Genomic DNA, 18,385 nt, shown 5'->3' on the forward strand with positions numbered 1-18,385 from the left:
ACAATGGCTTATGCAAACACACATGCTGAATATTACATACATAGCCCATGCACACCTGCATGTGCACACATACACAAGCTACAAGCTTGTAAGATATGAATGCAGCTGTTTTCAAGTGCTATAATTAGACTTAATACAACTCATATGCTAAGTTTATGTCAAGGATAGTACTGGTTTATTACATAGTTCTCTAGAGGTTAAAATGAATTGTGCTCATCAGGGTAATTGTTGAAATCTGCAGCAAGAGGTCCTCCAAATTAAACAGCACAATTCATAGTTAGTAATTGCCCTCCAGAATGACACATTTAAGTATTTTTTTGATCTGATAAACCTATCAGCAGGACAACATCACTTGTCACTGTCTTCCAAAACTGTTACTTTTACAACTGCTGCAAAAAGAATTGTTGTCTGATCTTACTTCATTAGTGATAAGCTGTAGGCACCAAAAAAAGACTTGGTTTGGTTTCAAATAATTACTTGATTATGGTTACAAATCAGTCATGGCTGAAAGAAACCAGTGTCGACTGTCAGTATTGGAAAAGGAGAAGTGAAGGCAAACACACATGAGCAGAAGAGTAACAGAGGCTGTAAATAAACCAAAGGTTTAACCAGATTACAACTTTATTTGGATATACAGCCAGTTAGCCGCCTGAAATGTCAGTAATAATCACTCATTGCACAGGAAAACTTTGGCAAGTATCATTGAACCAGGAAGTCAGTTTTGGGTAATAATGGTGCTGTTTTGCTAACCTGGGGTGTTTCTTGTTCTGTTGGACCTCTCTTTTTTTCTTTTTTTTTTTTTTATCAATTTTGCCGCATCCCTAGATAATTTGGTTTGTACACCATTACCATAACCAATAAAAAATAATTAGCTAAACCTCAACCCTGTCACCAGAAAGGAATGTCAAATTAGGATGATTTTCCCACTTACCACCCCAACTTCTGAACACTTTCTATCTGCCATGGTTACAAATCATGCACACTACTTCCTGTCTTGGCACTGAATACTGGCATTGGACATTAATCAGGAGGCACAGATTTGTCCAATATGACTGAATGTAATTATGTAATTATGTAATTTGCTATACCCTCAAGTTCCCCTTTAAAGCATCTGTATTATTGGTTTCCATCCCACCCCACCCAGGCACTGAACAACTCACGCAATCTCCTGCCTTATACAAAGTGTACATGAGGTTGAAGACACTCACCTTTGACACAGTTTTGAAACATTATTTTGTCAACTGGCGTCACTGACTTATCTCTGCTGACATCTAAGGTGTCCAATCAGAGGGTGTTACTATTGTGCATTAACTTTAGCACAACATTCCCCAGATCTTTGCCTTTATGATCCTCAGGAATTTCCCAAATATAGAAACAATCAGCGAACTCCCAGCCCAAGGAAACATAATTTCCTGAACAGTGTCTGTGCAGTCCTGCCTATGATGCAGCCCCCTCCCCAGCTGAGCTCAGTCCCATCGGCGCAGGAAAGATCACCTTAATAACATATTTGATCTTGACTCTCCTTGCTATTCTTACCACCTTTACTTTTACCCTAGTGAGATAAAAGAATAGTTTCCTTGCCACATGGCTCGTTCTTCCACTGTTTTTATGCAGAATAACTGGATTTAGATTGGACACAATATCTGAGGATGTATATCCTCACCACCTGAAATACATACACCATTATTCTGACCTTCAAAACTAGTCAAGACTGCAATATGCTAATATGGAAATGGCACAGAAAGGTATCCCCCACACTAAACTGAACTGGATAAGGAACATGCTCAGTCTTTAAGAGCTTTAATACTTTAAGAATTTAAAACATTATTAGAGACAGTAGATATTGTACAGGGTTTATTTAAAGCCTGGTTTCATGCCATATAAGAAATCTAATCACTTTTGTAATAACTGTAGACATAAACGCTTCTTTCGAGCCTGCATGCTTCACTTAATGGCAGTGAGGGATATGAGAGGTAAAATACCCCTGTTCTGATCTCAGGACAGATAGTAATATTTCAGTCCTATGAAGTTATGAATTTGGGACACAGTAAGCTGATCTTTAAACTGTGCCAGAGGACAGTTTTAACAACAGACAAGCATGTGTGCTCTAATTAAAGATGGCGGTCTTTATTTATTCATATCCGAATACTGTTCTCGATTTTCCTGTAGTTTTTCATTTTGCTTTTGCAGTAATACAAATATATTTCATAACGGAGGGCGAACAATTAAAAAAAAAAAAAAAAATGTAATCTTATCTTGGTAGAACTTGACTGGAAGACAGTGAAATATTTAAAATACATGATATACTTAGGTTGTCGTGATCCGTACAGATGCATTTCTTTACTAGTGCATCACATAGCTCATCAAATGTAATTGTGTCAAATGTTTGATAGTAAACTGAATATTTTGAGTTTTGGACTGTTGGTCGGACAAATTAAGACATGTGAAGACATCGCTTGTGCTCTGGGAAATTGTAATTTGCATTTTTCTGTTCTGTTATGTTTTATTAATTTAAAATGATTGATAAAGATTGCTAATTTTAGGTCTAATGACAATAGATTATTTTAGATAAATTATTTAGCGTTTACTCCAGCTCTTCAAAGCAGTCCAGTATCCTATTGCTATACTGAAAACAGTTCTCATTCAAGATAACCTCTGCAGACTGTATCATGCACTTTTACACATATTCCTGTGCTATCAGTGTGACTAAAGGCAGTGGACTTCAGTGTGTTAAAGGGAATTTTCGTGCTTTCTCAGGTCTGGCTGGCGTCTTGAGGACACTGTGAAGCAGATCGGCATCCCTTAGAGAATACTAAGAAACCAGTGCATGTGTCTTTGTGTTTGTGTGTGTGTGTGTGTGTGTGTGTGTGTGACTTCATACTGATGTCCTCTCCTTGTACAGTCTGCTGGCTCCAGCACACGGAAAGTGCCAGACAATGGCAGATTGTGAAGGTCAAAGAAAGTTTCTTTGTCTGGGGGTAAAAGGAAAAAAAACAATGGACTCTATCAATAGTTTATTGGCTCTGCCAACCTTATGGTTCCGCCCAGGGTCTTTTTATAGTGCCAGCAAGGTCAAGACCCAATAACCTTTAGCCACTAAAACAGTTAGTCCTCTTACAACAGGTTTTTTACTTTGATATATTTAGCTTTTATTTTGAAAACCATGATTTTGTACAGGTGTGTCTCACTGCAGTGTTATTGCATGCCTTTCAGCCACTATTATGTTAACATCTATAAATATTTGTTGATAACATTTCACCTTATACAGACTATATGCTGTAATTCCCAAACTTAAAAGCAGAGTGAGACATGTCATCATCGCAGGCCTTAATATATGGAACTGCTGCAGTCATGGTGTAAATATGACCTTTGCAAAAATCCATAAAGACAATCTGACTGGGGGAGAAATCCAATACGCACTTGGTAACTCTTAACATGCAACACAACGTCCCTGTGTATGTTTCGAGTAAAGTGCTGCTAGGATGTGTACTTTAAGCCTACTGAATGTGTGTGTGTGTGTGTGCATGCGTACGTGTGTGTGTGAGTGAGTTATTGTGTGTGTTTTTGTGAATGTGTTCTCAGACAGCTTTCCCCGCAGATTTGATATGGCTGATTAAGGTTGTTAGATGAGGATCAGAGATGACCTTGGTGGACAAATCATCTGCATTTACTTGAGAGATACACGGAAAGGCTGTGGGATAAATAATGTGCCATCTTCACTTTGTTTGGGTATTCACAGCACTGAAGTATATGGCACTGATGAATCATTTGTGAATGTGAATGCTCAGTTTAGACCTCACATGAGGCAAACTGTCAGCTCACTTCATTAGAGTGGATTTGGTGGAGGCAGTCTGCTATGTATTGGCTGAGTGCAGGCATTCACCCTGCCTAGTGGACAATACATACCAATTGTGTGTGTGTGTGTGTTTGTGTGCGTGTGTGTGTGTGTGAGAGAGAGAGAGTGTGTCTGAGAGTGTGTGTGTGTCTGAGAGTGAGATAGCTCAATCTGTATTCAGAACTTACCAGAAGCTCTATTTGTTTGTTCTATTAGCCTCCAGATTCTCCTTATATTCCTAGCTAGTCGCTGTCTGCTGTTTAGTGCTGGGGAGCAGTTGCTCCATCTGGAAACGACACCAGTGAGAGCCCTGAGACTGAACTGAAATGACAAAGTTTAAAGCCATAAAACCAAAACAATGAGCTCAAAGAGAGAGGTAATATTGTTTTATCACACTTATTCAAGTGGTCATTTATCTGCTTAACCTGTCACTTTTTAACAGAGCAGTAGTAAGATTAACCCATCGTTAGGTTCATTTTAACAGTGAGAATTAACTGATAATGTGTCATGAAGCAGAAGTTCTGTTAATATGGTTTCCTTTAGTTTAATATACCTCGCATGGTCAGTTATAAAGTTTTATCTGACACCTGCAAACCGGTGAGAAACAAGAATTATTTGTGCCTATGGTACAACACCTAAATTACCAATATAGCCGAGTGATTAAAATACAAAATGACAGCTGGAAGTGTCAAATAGGACTATGGTGCAGATGTTTGGGTCCAGTGAGATGTACGCTTGCCATCTGTAATTAATGAATGTATGTTAATACATCAGCTACGAGCACCTACTGGGGATTTAACTTGGTTCCCATACCAGTAAGGAAGATTGATGGAGACGACAGGTGTCACACATGAGCTACAACAGCCTCTAAGCATGTTATGAATGCAAATCGCAGCCCTCACATGGAGAAGGGTGAAAGATGGATGATGATGGATGGAAAAGCAAGCAGAGAGATAAAGAAATGGTAGATGACCATGCCACGTTGTGTCACCCTTAATGCTACTTTCTTGTTTTTGGGTAAATTGGTATTGCATAATTTTTAAGCTGCTGTAACCGATAAAAACATCGATTACAGCAGCTTAATGTTTTTTTTAAAGAATGAATGTTGGGTATAGACTCACCAGGTGCTGAGACATGGTTCTAAGTGAATGCTTACGTAGCTTCATCAAGATCCATAATGTACAGTTACCAGCAAATCAAACAAAAATTTACAAGTGTCGTAAAAAAGTAAGTTTTAGAATGTTTTTCAGGTTTTTATACGATTGAAGAACAGATGAGAAAATGTGGTGGAGAAAAGCATAACTCCAGACTGTTTTGCTCTTGGTTTATAATGATTTGCTACGCCTTCCAAGCCTAAGTGACCGTAAAACTGCAAATTTCCGCATGTTTCCTGGAGTTGGTTCCGGTCATATTCTTACTCCTAATATTGTGGCTTTTTAAAAAAGCATCAATATCTGCATTTTAAACGGTTGTGTTTTGACCATTTAGCCTTAAATGGCATTGTTGCCACCTGCTCACACAAACTCACTTTTTTTTAATGCCCCAGACATGCTTGGTGTAATGCCCTCCAATGCGTGAAAAGTTAGGAAGGCACATGATGCCAGGAGAAAATATGACAGAGATGAGTGAGAGGAGTAAAAAGGGAAACACTGGGAGAAAAAGCAGGAAGCTGCAACGGAATTTCCACACCCTGATGTGGGTGGACTTGTCCTGCCCAGAGAACAGAGAGGGCACATTCTCCCCTCTCCCCCCTCCTCTCCTCTTTTTCTTCTCTCCCTCCACTCCCTCCCAACTTTCTCTCTTTGCTTGGACAATAGGGGCCAGGGAGAAACAATGTGAAAAGGAAAGGCCAGGGGTTTGTGTGGCAGCAATAGGGGGGTGGTCTGAGGTGCTGAGGAGGGGAAATGGGTGAGAGGGTCTTGCTGCTTTGCAGGAAGGGTCAGAAGAGAGTGATGGAGGCTTTCTTTGCCTGGGAGGGAGAGGTTTGATGAGGGGGATGTATAGAGAATCGGCAGGGATGAGGGGGGATGTTAAAGAGGATGACATAAGACTGGAGAAAAGGGGTGTAGGGTAGTGAGGGGGAGCTAGTGTTGAGGGTAACACAGGCACATGGCCTAGTGAGCTTAAAGGGTTGTGTTTTTGTGGGACTCACATTTTTCTGCCTGACTGAGCCTGAAAGTGACCATGCTGAGCCAGGCAAAGAAAATCTAAGGCTTTTTCTGTTAACGTGCAAACCAGAGAAATTAAAGCTGCTGTAATATATTTTTATGTTAACAATGGATCAGTTCACTACTCATAATGTGAAAGGATCAAACCACAAGAAGTTATTTGGAGAATTTTTACACATCTCTGCAGTTCCCCTGGGTCTATTTTCTGCAGTTATCTATCCATCTATCTATCTATCTATCTATCTATCTATCTATCTATCTATCTATCTATCTATCTATCTATCTATCTATCTATCTATCTGTCTGTCTGTCTGTCTGTCTGTCTGTCTGTCTGTCTGTCTGTCTGTCTGTCTGTCTGTCTGTCTGTCTGTCTGTCTGTCTGTCTATCTATCTATCTATCGCTATGTGTGTGTGTGTGTGTGTGTATATATATATATACACACACACACACACACACACACACACACACACAGGACATAACAATAACATGCATCTGAATGCACTCAGAGAATTCTGACAAACCCAAAAATAAATATACTAAATAAGTACTGCCGAAGGTCAAAATATAAAGTAGTGTGTGTGTTGGTGGGGGACAACGCAAATGGCTGCAGAAAACAGACCCAGAGAAAGACGAGGGGAAAAAAGAGAAAGTGAGAGCGCTTGAGATGACCTAAAACTGCCTCTGCTGCCTGTATGTGAAAGAATGGAAAGATCGGATCACAACTGTGACAGCCATTTTACGGTCACCTACACACAACACTGTCATGACAACCATGGTTCACATTTACAGCTACACTGCGATGACCTGATGGTGGCATCAGAAAAAAAAACGTTTCTGTGTTTTCAAAGGCATAATGAAAAATGTAACGTAATTGTAAGTGTAATGCAAATAACATAAATCAGATTTAAGATTATAATTCATCTTAAACCCAACCGAACCATGTATCGGACAGACAGTGAATTCATGCCGTGCAGCCAGACTTTATACAAACCCACATAACTTTATTTTAAATGCTAGTGGAGATCCCAAAGTTTGCAATAATCTCAAATGCAGCAGGCTTAATTCTGAGGAAATGTCTATAAAATGAGGAATGAGACTTCTAGAATATTTTTTTAAGGTGGAATAGTGCAGCCATGAAAAACATGGGCTCCTGAGTTTGAATATTTCACTTTGCATTGTAGCTTCAGTGAAGAGCTAGAACCAGATGACACATAATATATACTGAAATGCTGTCAGACAGTGTGGAATAAGATGATTTGTCTCATCTTACATTATTTTTTTTATTTTTTATTTTTTTACAGGTGTAAGACAATAGACTCTTCCTCTCTGCAAGAGTGTCCATGCAGGTAAATAGGAAAAGGGCCACAAATGCTGAATGATGAAGGTTGTTTTATGCTTCTATTCTTAATCAGACCAACAGTTAACATGGATCTAATTATGTATGCCCAATCACATATTTCTAATAAATGTGTTTCCATCTGATATGTTTTCAGACTGATAAGACACAGTGTTTGACTCTGAGCATAAAGTCTCTGAACTGAAACATTTTTCAGAAACATTGCTGCCTCAGCTTCATGCAGAATCATGCAGGGGAAAAGTGGAAAAACAGCTTCACACACTTACATGAGCCTAATAACCATACAGGGCATTCAGAAAGTATTCAGACCCCTTCACACAAGAGAGAATTTAGAATTTTAGAAATGAATTAAAAAGGGAAAACTGAAAATTAAAACAAGTATTGAATTTGATTGATGCAGGAAAAAAATGAATTTAGATGTAACGAAACATAACAATTTGAAAGCTTTCTGAATGCACTGTATGTCTAACTGATTCATCTGTGAAACTGACATCTTCTAGTATTCTTTCACTTTTGGATCCTTTGCTTTCATGAGTCAATTCTTTCACTCACAGTTCAGTGGTCTAGTTTACAGTTTAATTTTCTCATGTATGAGTTCTGGTTTACATTCAGTTTATTTTTTTGCTTACAAACATTCTGACCCTAAATTGAAAAACTGGAAATGGTTTGCAGGGTCACAGTTTAGATAAATCTGCATTGTTTGAGGTTGGATTTAATATTAGGAGCATGAACACAACGTGACCGAGTCTCTTTAGGAGAGACTGGATATCCCCGAAATTCATATTACTGTTTCTAAGTAATCACTGTCAGTTATACACGTTACAATACACATATTCATCAGCGTGCTCTTCATACTGAGGTAGTAAAGTTCTTGTCTTTCTGAAGACCAACCTGCTTTTTCAGTCTCTGGCTCCATCTTGTGGCACTGAAATGTCTTGCACTCGTTTCATTAGTAGGTCAAAGCAAATAGACTTCAGCCAGTGTGACTATCCTCACGGCGGAAGCTTGTTCTCAGATCCTTTGAACTATAAATAACCGTTTCAGAGATAAGATCTGTTTGCAGCAATATCAACAAATACATCGCTAGGCTGAATGAGGTCTATTTAACTCTTTACCTATCACAAATAAAATGTTTAATGAATTCCAATTCTGCTAAAATCATTAAGATTAATGTCACATTATTGTTGCTCCATGATCTTGTCTGAGAAATTTCTGCCTGCGTTAATTCATGAGTTAATCTGACGGGAGCGAGCGTCGCATCAGTCGCAGTGGCAAATTGCGCGTTCACAGAGAACTGCAAGAGTGTGATAGCCGGCGGAACGGAGGCGGGCTCTCGTCGTCAGTTCCTCTTTAATTTTAGCCAACATCCAGGGCTGCGTGTTGCTTCGTGGACCCGACACCGTGGCAGAACTGACTGACCATCCGGAGTCAATTTTTCAGACCACCAGGGCGCTCCCGGACGTATTCCCCTGCCAGAATGGGAAACCTGCTGCTCTCAGGGTAACTGAATGACGAATGATCTGCTTCTGACCTGTTTTGCGGAAGTTGCATGAACATAAAATATGCCAGGTGATGCTATGGTGTAGCTATCCTCCTGAGAGCCGGTAATGCGTTTAAATTGCTGTAGTTTCACTTTGGGGGTGCGTGATGAAAGTGTGTTATAGAGTCCTGGCAGTTTGATCCACCTCTCCTCCTTTTTTCCGACAAGATAGCAACCCGCGGGGGGTGGGGGCACAAACATCCAAAATCAGATTATGATGTCATTCTTCCTGATTTCACGGTTAGTGAAATATCAGACTGTAAGTTCATCAGATGAATAAAAACATTAGTATTAGTAACTGAGATGGTCCAAATGTAAATGAAGCAGTGTGGATCTGTCATTAAGCACCATTTTATTATCTGTAGGAAACATTTCAGTTGTGTCGCCCAAGTGCACAGACTGAGAAAGAGCACTTAGTTTAAGAATCTCTAGTGAATGAATGAATGGGGAAGTGGTCTTAGACTTTTTGACCCCACTGTATGTATCAATATTGGCATGTGCATTAAAGATCCTGCCAAGTGAGGCTATAATCAGTGAAAGGAGTAGGCTGTGATGGGTGGACATTTATGAAGCATGTCAAAAGTAACCGGTATTTGTGTGTATCATAACAACTGTTTACAATAAAACTAATATTATCTTTAAATAACTTCAATACCCATTTTTTCTGGATCTCAGGAGGATATATAGCGAATTCTTCAGATAAATAACGCTTCACATTTTTATGCTTATGCCATGTAAACCATTTTAGTCCTCAGTCATTTTTAAATCTGACTGTTTGTCGTTTGTTCTAGTCTCTTTAGGACTGATGCAACCGTGTCTGAACAAGTCACCGGAGGGAAGTTCATTGTCAAGAGGATCAGGAATGGCATAACTTATTATTACGCTCCATTGCCACAGGCAGGTGAACAGACATTATATCCTGCCAAAGACTCCACCTCCACTATCTCATCCTCATCACCCTCAGCTCTGCCCCTCAGTGACTCCTCCCCTGCAGATCCGTCCTCCTGTCCATTGCTCTCTCATTCACCATCACACACACCTGCCCCCTGCCAAAACCAATCAGATTCTGCCACCGCTTCCCGTCCACTTCTTCTTTTCTTCTCCTGGCTCGGTGCGCAGCCAGGGGCGGTGGCCAAGTACAGGGACCTTTACCTGGACCGTGGAATGGATGTCCTCCTGGTCCAGAGCGGTGTAATGCATTTCCTGTGGCCTCAATGGGGGCTTGACTACGGATTGCAAGTTTTGAAAGTTCTGGAGGAGCCTCAGTTCTCAGGGAGGGCAGTGCTGGTCCATGCCTCTTCTATTGGTGGCTACACTTTCACCCAGATGCTCACACACATTGCTCATGGACCGGAAAAATATGCAAGTGTGGGCCAGAGGGTGATAGGACACATCTATGACAGCTTGGTGGCTGGCTCTCTGGAGCACATGGCAGTAGGTGAGTGAGAGTGATCCACCACAGTCACACTGGGGCTCAGGTTACTTTTGTGTTGGATACGGTCGCCAGATCTTTAAATAATTCATTAGGCAGCTGACCTACTGCTCCAGTTTGTCAGGAGTTCAGCACATTTTCTGTGGCAGCCTGTTTCCAACCCACCTTGGGACAGTGGCTGCAAACAGTTTGTACATTCTTCAATTTACATTTATATAATTGGTTGATCTCTTTTTTTTTTTTGATTAATCATTTAGTTAATCAAATAAATACAGTTCTAATCTGTGAATTTGAAATATTAAGTGTAAAAAAAAAAAAAAAAGGGGAAAATAACAAAGCTTTGGTATCATGGCAACATTGTTTTTGTATTATTACTTTAAATAAGTGCTAATACTAATAATTGTTTTCATTATTGTTTATTCTGCTGATTATTTTCTCACTTAATCATTTGGTCAACAAAACCTGTCCTTTGCAGTTTCACAGATCCCAAGGTGATGATGTCAGATATTTAGCTTTGTCCAACTAACATCCAAAATCCCAAAGATATTCAATTTACTTAAATGTACAAGAAGGAAAACCAGCAAATTCCCACAATTGAGAAGCTGGAACTGTTTGGCTCCAGTTATCAAAATATTATTGACTAATTGTTGCAGCTTTACTATTTAACGGGTAATTATTATAGTAAATATGTATACGGTGGACTTGTGACCTCAGCATTTCTAAAATCCTGGCTATGGCCCTGCTACTGATTACAAAACAATACCTCACATTGATTTTTTTACAGCACAGCTTTTTTCCATTCAAGAAAAGAAGCTTATCTCAACTGCATTACCCTTAATTTGGTCTAAACACAAACCAGTTGTACATGAACTTTACCTAAATAAAGTCTTAACTATTTGCTTTCTTGCTGCTATTCAGGCCTCGGTAAGACTCTGGTGCCACGTTTAGAGGGCTTCGTCAAAAACACAGCCATGCTTTACTTCTGGCTCTTCAAAGCCCACACAGCGGACTTCTACGACAGAAGCATCCAGGTTTTCAACAACAGCCCAATCACTGCGCCAGCCCTCTTCTTCTTCAGTGAGAATGATGCCCTGTGCAACCCAGTAACCATAGAAAAGACGATTGACCTCTGGAGGAAGAGAAGCATGGCTGTGGAGAGCAGGAAGTGGAAGGAGTCGGTACACGCGGCACACATGCGGTGCCACCCACAAGACTATATCTCCACGCTGGAAAAATTCTTGAAGTCGCTGCCGGTTTTCCCCCCTCAAAACAAAAATGTCAACTCTTAGCGGAGTCTGTTTACACTGAATTTTAAACTTGTAAGAAGCTTTATGATTTCAAAGAGAATGCACTTTAATTACATTATCCTGCAGCTGCGATATTATCAACAGCAAAAATAATGTAACAGACATTTTTTTTCCTCTGTCCTTTAAAGCACTCTCAGTTGTTTGACTTTGTTTTGGTTTTAAGCATAGTTATATCTAGTATTTAATAAATTGCTGTGGAGCTTCATGTTATGCTTGTTTTACACTTGAATCTAGAGCCTGTATCATGAAGCAACTTCAACTCTGCCTCCCTGAATTAAAGTAAGGCTAATGATAGATTGTAATTAGATGCAGGAAGAGTATTTTTTTTATTTTTTGTCTGATGATAAACGAAATGTTATGAATATGTGATGCACATAAAAAGTTAAAAGTAATGTCAGACTGTTTACAAGTACTCGATACCTGATAATAGCAAAACAATTCTACTGGTCTATAAGATTAGATATTGCCATTAATTATTTGTCAGTTTACTGTTAACTATTTTGTGTATGTGGGAATCCTCTTGGAATGAGGACTCAGTTTTTCAGGTTTTAATCTGTTCCATGCAGCACAGGTTCGTGATACCAGAGTGAAACCCAAAGATATCTGGATAATCCACAGTTGTCGCTTCGTGGTACAGGGCCCTTCTTCCTGCATAAAATGCAACATCAAACCTTTGCACCTTAAATGCGAATGGCATTGTTTCTGTTTTTGCTTTTCTATTTATTTCAGCAGAAACCACTAAGGTATTTAAAATGCATACATCAGATTTCCTAAGTGTGATTTTGTTTGTTTGTGAGGGTGAACAGGAGTAACGGAATATGAGTGTAAAAGCATGTACACTCTCAGGAATCCTGTCGGAAATTAAATAAACTGCACGCAATATAAAGTGTGTGTGTGTGTGTGAGTGTGAGTGTGAGTGTGAGTGTGAGTGTGAGTGTGAGAGAGTGTGTGTGTGAGAGAGAGAGAGAGAGTGTGTGTGTGTGTGAGAGAGAGAGAGAGTGTGTGTGTGTGTGTGAGAGAGTGAGTGAGAGAGAGATTGTGACAAATGGAAAGCCTGAAAAAGTAAAATTATACAACTGATTTATAAAAAATAAAATCTGTTGCTCTTAGTTATTTGTCACTTTGTTGTGAACTCTTTTGTCCCATTGTCTCAATTTTTCAGTGACCCGGTCATGCTGCCAAATATCTGCTCGTTGCTTAGGTAAGGATAGGATTCAAGGAAGCCTGTGAATGGTGTGGAAAGTTTCTGATATAAGTGTTAAATATTTGTAAGACAAGAGGATCTAGGTAAACAGGGACGACCACTGGACTACAAACAAGCCAGTGGGGACAGCCACGGTACTGTAGCCTAAGCAAATAAAATGTAGATATAAGGCTGGATCAAGCTGCTCAGTATCTGCTCTGTCCTCGAGTGAGAGGAGGATTTAAAGGCAGATCAAAGGTACGATGGGCCCATCACGGGGCCCAGTAGATTTATAATGGCACAGCCTGATACCCACTACAGGACCCCGTGATCAGAGCTGTCACTTTTTCAAAAACTCAAGTTTGAATTAATTTGTATTGGCACTCAATTTATTCAAACTAATTAGAACAGAATCCATATACCATATAGTTAACTAACGCAAAAGAATGTAGAAATTACAGCATAAAAAAAACAATAAGTTGTTTTTACATTATAATTGATATTATAAACACAGGCTTAGGTGTGTCAGCTGTAAGAAAACTTAAATTCCATGTATCTTTTTCTGTTATAAATCAATACGTGATCATGGCAGAAATGTTGGCCATGGTGAAAAATTAAATGCCAGAGAGGTTTTTCTGCCTTTTAATCCAAGCTCCACGCGAGTTTATTCAGACCTTTGCATATAGCTGATATCATTGCCAGGTTTATCTGTTGCACTGTTTCTAATTCTGTTAAGTACTATATTTTTGAAAATAATTATTTAATAACATACTGTACATACTATACCTGCACACTTAGTCCACTCTAGGGCTTCACAAATGTTTTCACAATTGTCACTAGACTGCTTTGTTACCTTCTTCAAACATTGTTTTTTCTACAGCAAAATAATATTTCATCACCTCTTCCCTTGTCGGCGTGGTTACATGTAGTTTTTCTCTTTTCCTAAAAACGAGCCCACATTCTTGGCGGTCTTGATCTGTATGCAAGTTATGTTGACATTTCTACAAAATCACAATACTTTACACACAATTTAGAGAAATTCAAATCAGATTTATATCTCCCGTGAAATGTGTTCTCATTAGTTTGTATTTTATACGCGAAGCTAGATTCTCATTTGTGAGGTATACACACTTCTTCCGTTTTGCATTCTGTCTTCATTCTTTCTTTCTTGTTTGTTTTCCCTCCTTTAAACAAAAATTTCCGAAGGAATCCTGGATCTGGATTATATTGTACAGTAAATCAATATTTTGAGTAACCCGGTTTGAGCAGTGCAGTGCCCTCTTTGGCACAGATGCTTCTTTCTACATTTTAATAATTTTTTTCCCTCCATTTTTCTAAATTTTTAGCACAATTATAAGAATAATTTCAGCTCTCATCTGTCTGCTTAAGCATAGAAATCACTTCACTCCTGTCTGTGTGTTTTAGCTGAGGTGTTCAGTGTACTGTAATATTTTACAGTTGTGTATGTGTCACAAGACCGCTCTGCATGATGATGTTACTATAAGTGTGTTTGTATGTGGGTCAGAGTTCAAACTTTAATGGCACATTCTTGTGCTTTGCCCAAATTGGCCACACTGCCAAAATGTTGACCTCTGTTGTACAGAGCACACAGTATTACAGAGAAGGATGTTATGTTATGATTCATTCAGTGCTATGAGAGGCTTTTTCTTTTGTTATTCGGTTTTTGGGTTTTTTTGTATATTTTTTTGTTGTTGTCTCTATCATGAAATGTTGTCCACCAGTGACCCTGCAGTTTCTGAAAAAAATGTGCTTAAATATTGAGAGAGACCATTTTGTTCATCACACACTGAAGAAATATTTGAAAAAATCTTTTCTACTGTAGGTTTAAAAAGACAATATATTAAAGCAAATGTATGAATTATGAACAGAATACAATAGTTCAAGCAATGTATAAAACAAAAATTGAAACGCCATATACTCTTGGTTAGTCTGATTTTTAAGTGATTAACTTCTCACAGAAACTCTAGTTCATGTCACATCATAAATCATACCATAATTGGTAGTAGTAGTTGTAGTTGTAGTTGTAGTAGTATAGTAATAGTACTATTACAAACATTTATGGTGACACACTGCCATGATTGTTACAAAAGCCTGAACATACATTAAAATTTGACTTTATGGTATGTTGTCTTTCCAATAAAGTGTCTATGTTACAGAAACAGACCTTATATTTAATATTCATTTATATTTTTGGTGTACACTTCTGACATAGATTCATTATTTTATTTTAGAAAACTCAAAGCCTGAGATTACATTTACATTTAGATTGATAAAGTTGGTCAATATTACATTTAAATTTTTTCATTATTTTCTCCAGCAGTGAAATTTAATCGAACAGAAAGTTGACCAGAATTTAAAAACATTAGAATTGTTTCCACAATAACACACAAATAAAGTCAAATCTACAGGCAGAAAATACTGACTAAAATCTTTATTGCAGAGTTTAATATAACAAATGACATTTCAGCTAAAAAAAAGTCTCACACTCTGTTGCTTTCAGTTGTAAGCTTAATGTTTCTGCGATAAACAGTAAACTTCAAATCAAATACCATTAACATAACACATTCATCAAATAGATTCCATACTTTTCCTTGAAAAAAAGCTTGCATATAATTGAATTGAATACCCACACCAACATACAAAACATCTTTCAAATTGTAAAACATACTGGAAGAAACATCTGTTCCCATACCCAAATAACATAAATAAATCTACAGATTATATAAAATACATCTACAGTTCAAATATTTTTTAAACTTCTATAAAAACTTTTTTTCAAAAAATTTGAGAGATAAAAAAGAGTACACACTTGAAAAGCTACCTGCATTACATGTAAACCTTTTTGCAACCAAAGGAAAAGTATTATTGCTTGAGTATTGAGAATTCGGCTGAAAATGTTATTCACATACTTTTCATCAATATGTGACAGAAGTCCAGTTATTATGCTACTATAGAAAAATAGTATGTGCAAAGACAAATTACACTGTTGCCTACACCGAGCTATTTGTGCAAATAATCTTCTTTATATTTGCATTATGGCAAGACTTGACATATATATGATACAAGAGTGGATTTCTTAACAGACCTTGAGTTTGTCCTTGTTGAGAAGCAATTTCTCCAGATAGCGCTGCACCTTGATCAGAGTCAGGTAAAGGTGACTGTCTGGGAACAAACTGTCCCCGGTCTCTTCACTGGGTCTGGCCTGGATGGTACAGTCCATTGTCAGAGCGAGGGAGCGCACACTTCCCTCCAAGCTGGAGACATCAGCATGGATCTGGCTGAGGAGATCTGTGCTCTGTAGTTCATTGTCCAAAAGTCCAAGGTCATGGCTGATACTGATAAGTCCGTCAATGGAAGGACTGGTGACTTCTATCTGTGGGGATACTGGCAACTAAAAGAAAAAAAAAAAGTCATATGTATATCAATATGTTGCTTAGTTTGAGAGGGAATATTTAAAGCTTAATGAATAAATCTTCTTTACTTTGATGTACTTCTTTATACTGTTACATTACCGTGATGTATGTGTTCTCCGAAAATTTTGCCTAAAGTTAAACTTGTTCTTGCAAAGCTAAAAAAGATAACAGTGATAATAATAATAATAATAATAATAATAATAATAATAATAATAATAATAATAATAATAATATTAATCATCATCATCATCATTTACTCTTTTCTGAAAAAAGACCAGAAAACAATGGACATCCTACACTTTCCTAAAAACACACTGATTAGAAAAATTAAAAACTGGTGAACTGTGCTCATATAAAGCAATGTGCATACCTTTGTCCTTAGTTTCTTAATGTGGACCAGAGTTATCTGAGCGATATTCATTATGTTGTGGATGGTATTTCTCATGGAGTCTCCCTTTCTGGGAGGACTTGTGCAACCAGGAGCTGCCACAAGATAAACATATAGAAGGGCCAGAAGGATGCGCATCCTAAAACAAAAAGTAACTCGGTTATGAAAATGACAAAGATCCCATAACAACTGCTCAGTAACTAACAGATATATTAAAGCCTCTATTTTACTTAATAAAAGATTACAGCATTACTTTATACACTTTACTTTATGTATAATATTGTCATAATTTATGTCTCCACCCTAATACTCTCGTATACTGTAAAATATCATGTAATAGCCTTACCTGTTATTTGACTTGTCGCTGTGCTCCTGTACCACTGAATGACAGAGAGATGACACATGCCTCTTTGCAGGTTTCCCCCATTTAAATAGTCTGCTCTGAACGTGAGTCTAGCCTGGGTCCATTCCCCTCCTCTCTCCTCCCCCGACTCAAACCTGAGCCTGACCCTCACAGGTCAACTTCTCAACATGCTCTGATTATGCAGGAAAATCATACCAAATTCCATAAAAAGACAGATCACATTCTTCTGACTCAGTTACTTGGAACCTGCACTCAACCTGTGTTCTTACTTTTGCTTCCCAGTTGATTATTTCAGTTGCTGAGTGCGTGTCTACTGATGTAAGCCTGTTTTTGATGTCTCAATTCAATCTTAACTCTTAAGAAATGGAAAATGTGTAGGTAGATTGTAGCTTGAGCTGGCACCATGCAACACAAACTGACTAATACCCATGTGCACAAGTAGACAAAGAAACAGATGATACGTTAGAGAAGGAAAGAATGGAAATAAAGTATGTGTATGTTAATGCCATCTTATACATAGGTGAAATGCCTTGCAATATTAGATGAGAAAATGGTATTTGCCATCTTGTAATTCAGCGTAAAGGCAGTGAGTCATCATCTCCTTGCAGAGGCATCTTTAACTGTCCTCTGATTTTCTTTATATGTCTTTGAAAGCAATTATCTCACTTTTGAGATATACATGGAATGAAGAACCGTGAAATCTTGTCTTTGCTGGAACGTGAAGCCTATGACGTTGTCTACCTGTTTTTATTATTGCTGTTAGAGGCAAAAGCAGCAACAAGTTAAAAATAGAAACATAATAACGGCACACAGAGTTCATAAACTGTGGCGGTTTCTGGAGGTGTTTTTCAAGTTTTGTCTGAAGGCCTGATGCTCCAACCGCCAAGGTTTTCAGTGAATGTCTATGTACTTACTGCAAGGACATTCTCAATTTTGCTGCACACTATCTTAAATCTGTGTTTCCTCGATGAGAGTTCCCTTATTGTGGCCAATGACAGAATTTCCAATAACACCAGTGACACCATGACAGCCAAGTCAAACCGTCTGTGAGCGCTGTCACCTGTATATCCTCAAGGTTGTTCAACCCAGGTACTTCTCACATTAAATGGGGAATTACACTAAGCTCCCTCAGCGCTTTTACTGAAAAACCTGAATGCATCACTGAGTGCAGTCTCTGCCAAAGTTTGTGAAAGTTTACTGTAAGAGTAAGTTCTTCTTTACAAAGTACTGTCTAATAAAGTCGGCTCACTCTCCTTTTTATATATAAGCCCCATCAAGGTTCTCTTTGGCTTCGTCCTGGTGAAAATGATGGAAACCCAAAACACAAACCCTCAGAAACCAAGAAGGATCATCTTTCAGCTTCGGCTTAATTCATA

At 38.4% G+C, this 18,385-nt stretch overlaps 2 protein-coding genes across 2 annotated transcripts; one reads left to right on the plus strand and one right to left on the minus strand.

Annotated features, from left to right (window-relative positions):
* Nucleotides 1-8,711: 8,711 nt before the first annotated feature.
* On the plus strand, nucleotides 8,712-12,557 carry LOC111224873. Its single transcript, XM_022749560.1, has 3 exons — nucleotides 8,712-8,861; nucleotides 9,693-10,339; nucleotides 11,252-12,557. The coding sequence occupies exons 1-3, from the start codon at nucleotides 8,839-8,841 to the stop codon at nucleotides 11,620-11,622; spliced, it is 1,041 nt and encodes a 346-aa protein (XP_022605281.1). The 5' UTR covers nucleotides 8,712-8,838; the 3' UTR covers nucleotides 11,623-12,557.
* A 2,604-nt stretch (nucleotides 12,558-15,161) lies between these two features.
* LOC111224940 (leptin-B-like) lies at nucleotides 15,162-17,055 on the minus strand. The gene is made up of 3 exons (XM_022749646.1): nucleotides 16,992-17,055; nucleotides 16,628-16,784; nucleotides 15,162-16,235 (listed from the first exon to the last, which is right to left on the minus strand). Exons 2-3 carry the CDS (start codon nucleotides 16,781-16,783, stop codon nucleotides 15,921-15,923), a joined length of 471 nt encoding a protein of 156 aa, XP_022605367.1. The 5' UTR covers nucleotide 16,784; nucleotides 16,992-17,055; the 3' UTR covers nucleotides 15,162-15,920.
* Between the last annotated feature and the right edge of the window lie 1,330 nt (nucleotides 17,056-18,385).

This window comes from Seriola dumerili, unplaced genomic scaffold (assembly GCF_002260705.1).
Source record: "Seriola dumerili isolate Sdu_G_001 unplaced genomic scaffold, Sdu_1.0 BDQW01000138.1, whole genome shotgun sequence".
NCBI classification, from domain to species: domain Eukaryota; kingdom Metazoa; phylum Chordata; class Actinopteri; order Carangiformes; family Carangidae; genus Seriola; species Seriola dumerili.

Bases quoted from the DNA above. Each gene is read 5' to 3' on its own strand.
- LOC111224940 (XM_022749646.1), bottom strand. From the start codon at position 16,783: ATGCGCATCCTTCTGGCCCTTCTATATGTTTATCTTGTGGCAGCTCCT. The intron at 16,236-16,627 runs GTATGCACATTG...TTTTTCTTTTAG, and splicing joins TTAAGAAACTAAGGACAAAG to TTGCCAGTATCCCCACAGAT.
- LOC111224873 (XM_022749560.1), top strand. From the start codon at position 8,839: ATGGGAAACCTGCTGCTCTCAGG. The intron at 8,862-9,692 runs GTAACTGAATGA...CGTTTGTTCTAG, and splicing joins GGAAACCTGCTGCTCTCAGG to TCTCTTTAGGACTGATGCAA. The intron at 10,340-11,251 runs GTGAGTGAGAGT...GCTGCTATTCAG, and splicing joins TCTGGAGCACATGGCAGTAG to GCCTCGGTAAGACTCTGGTG.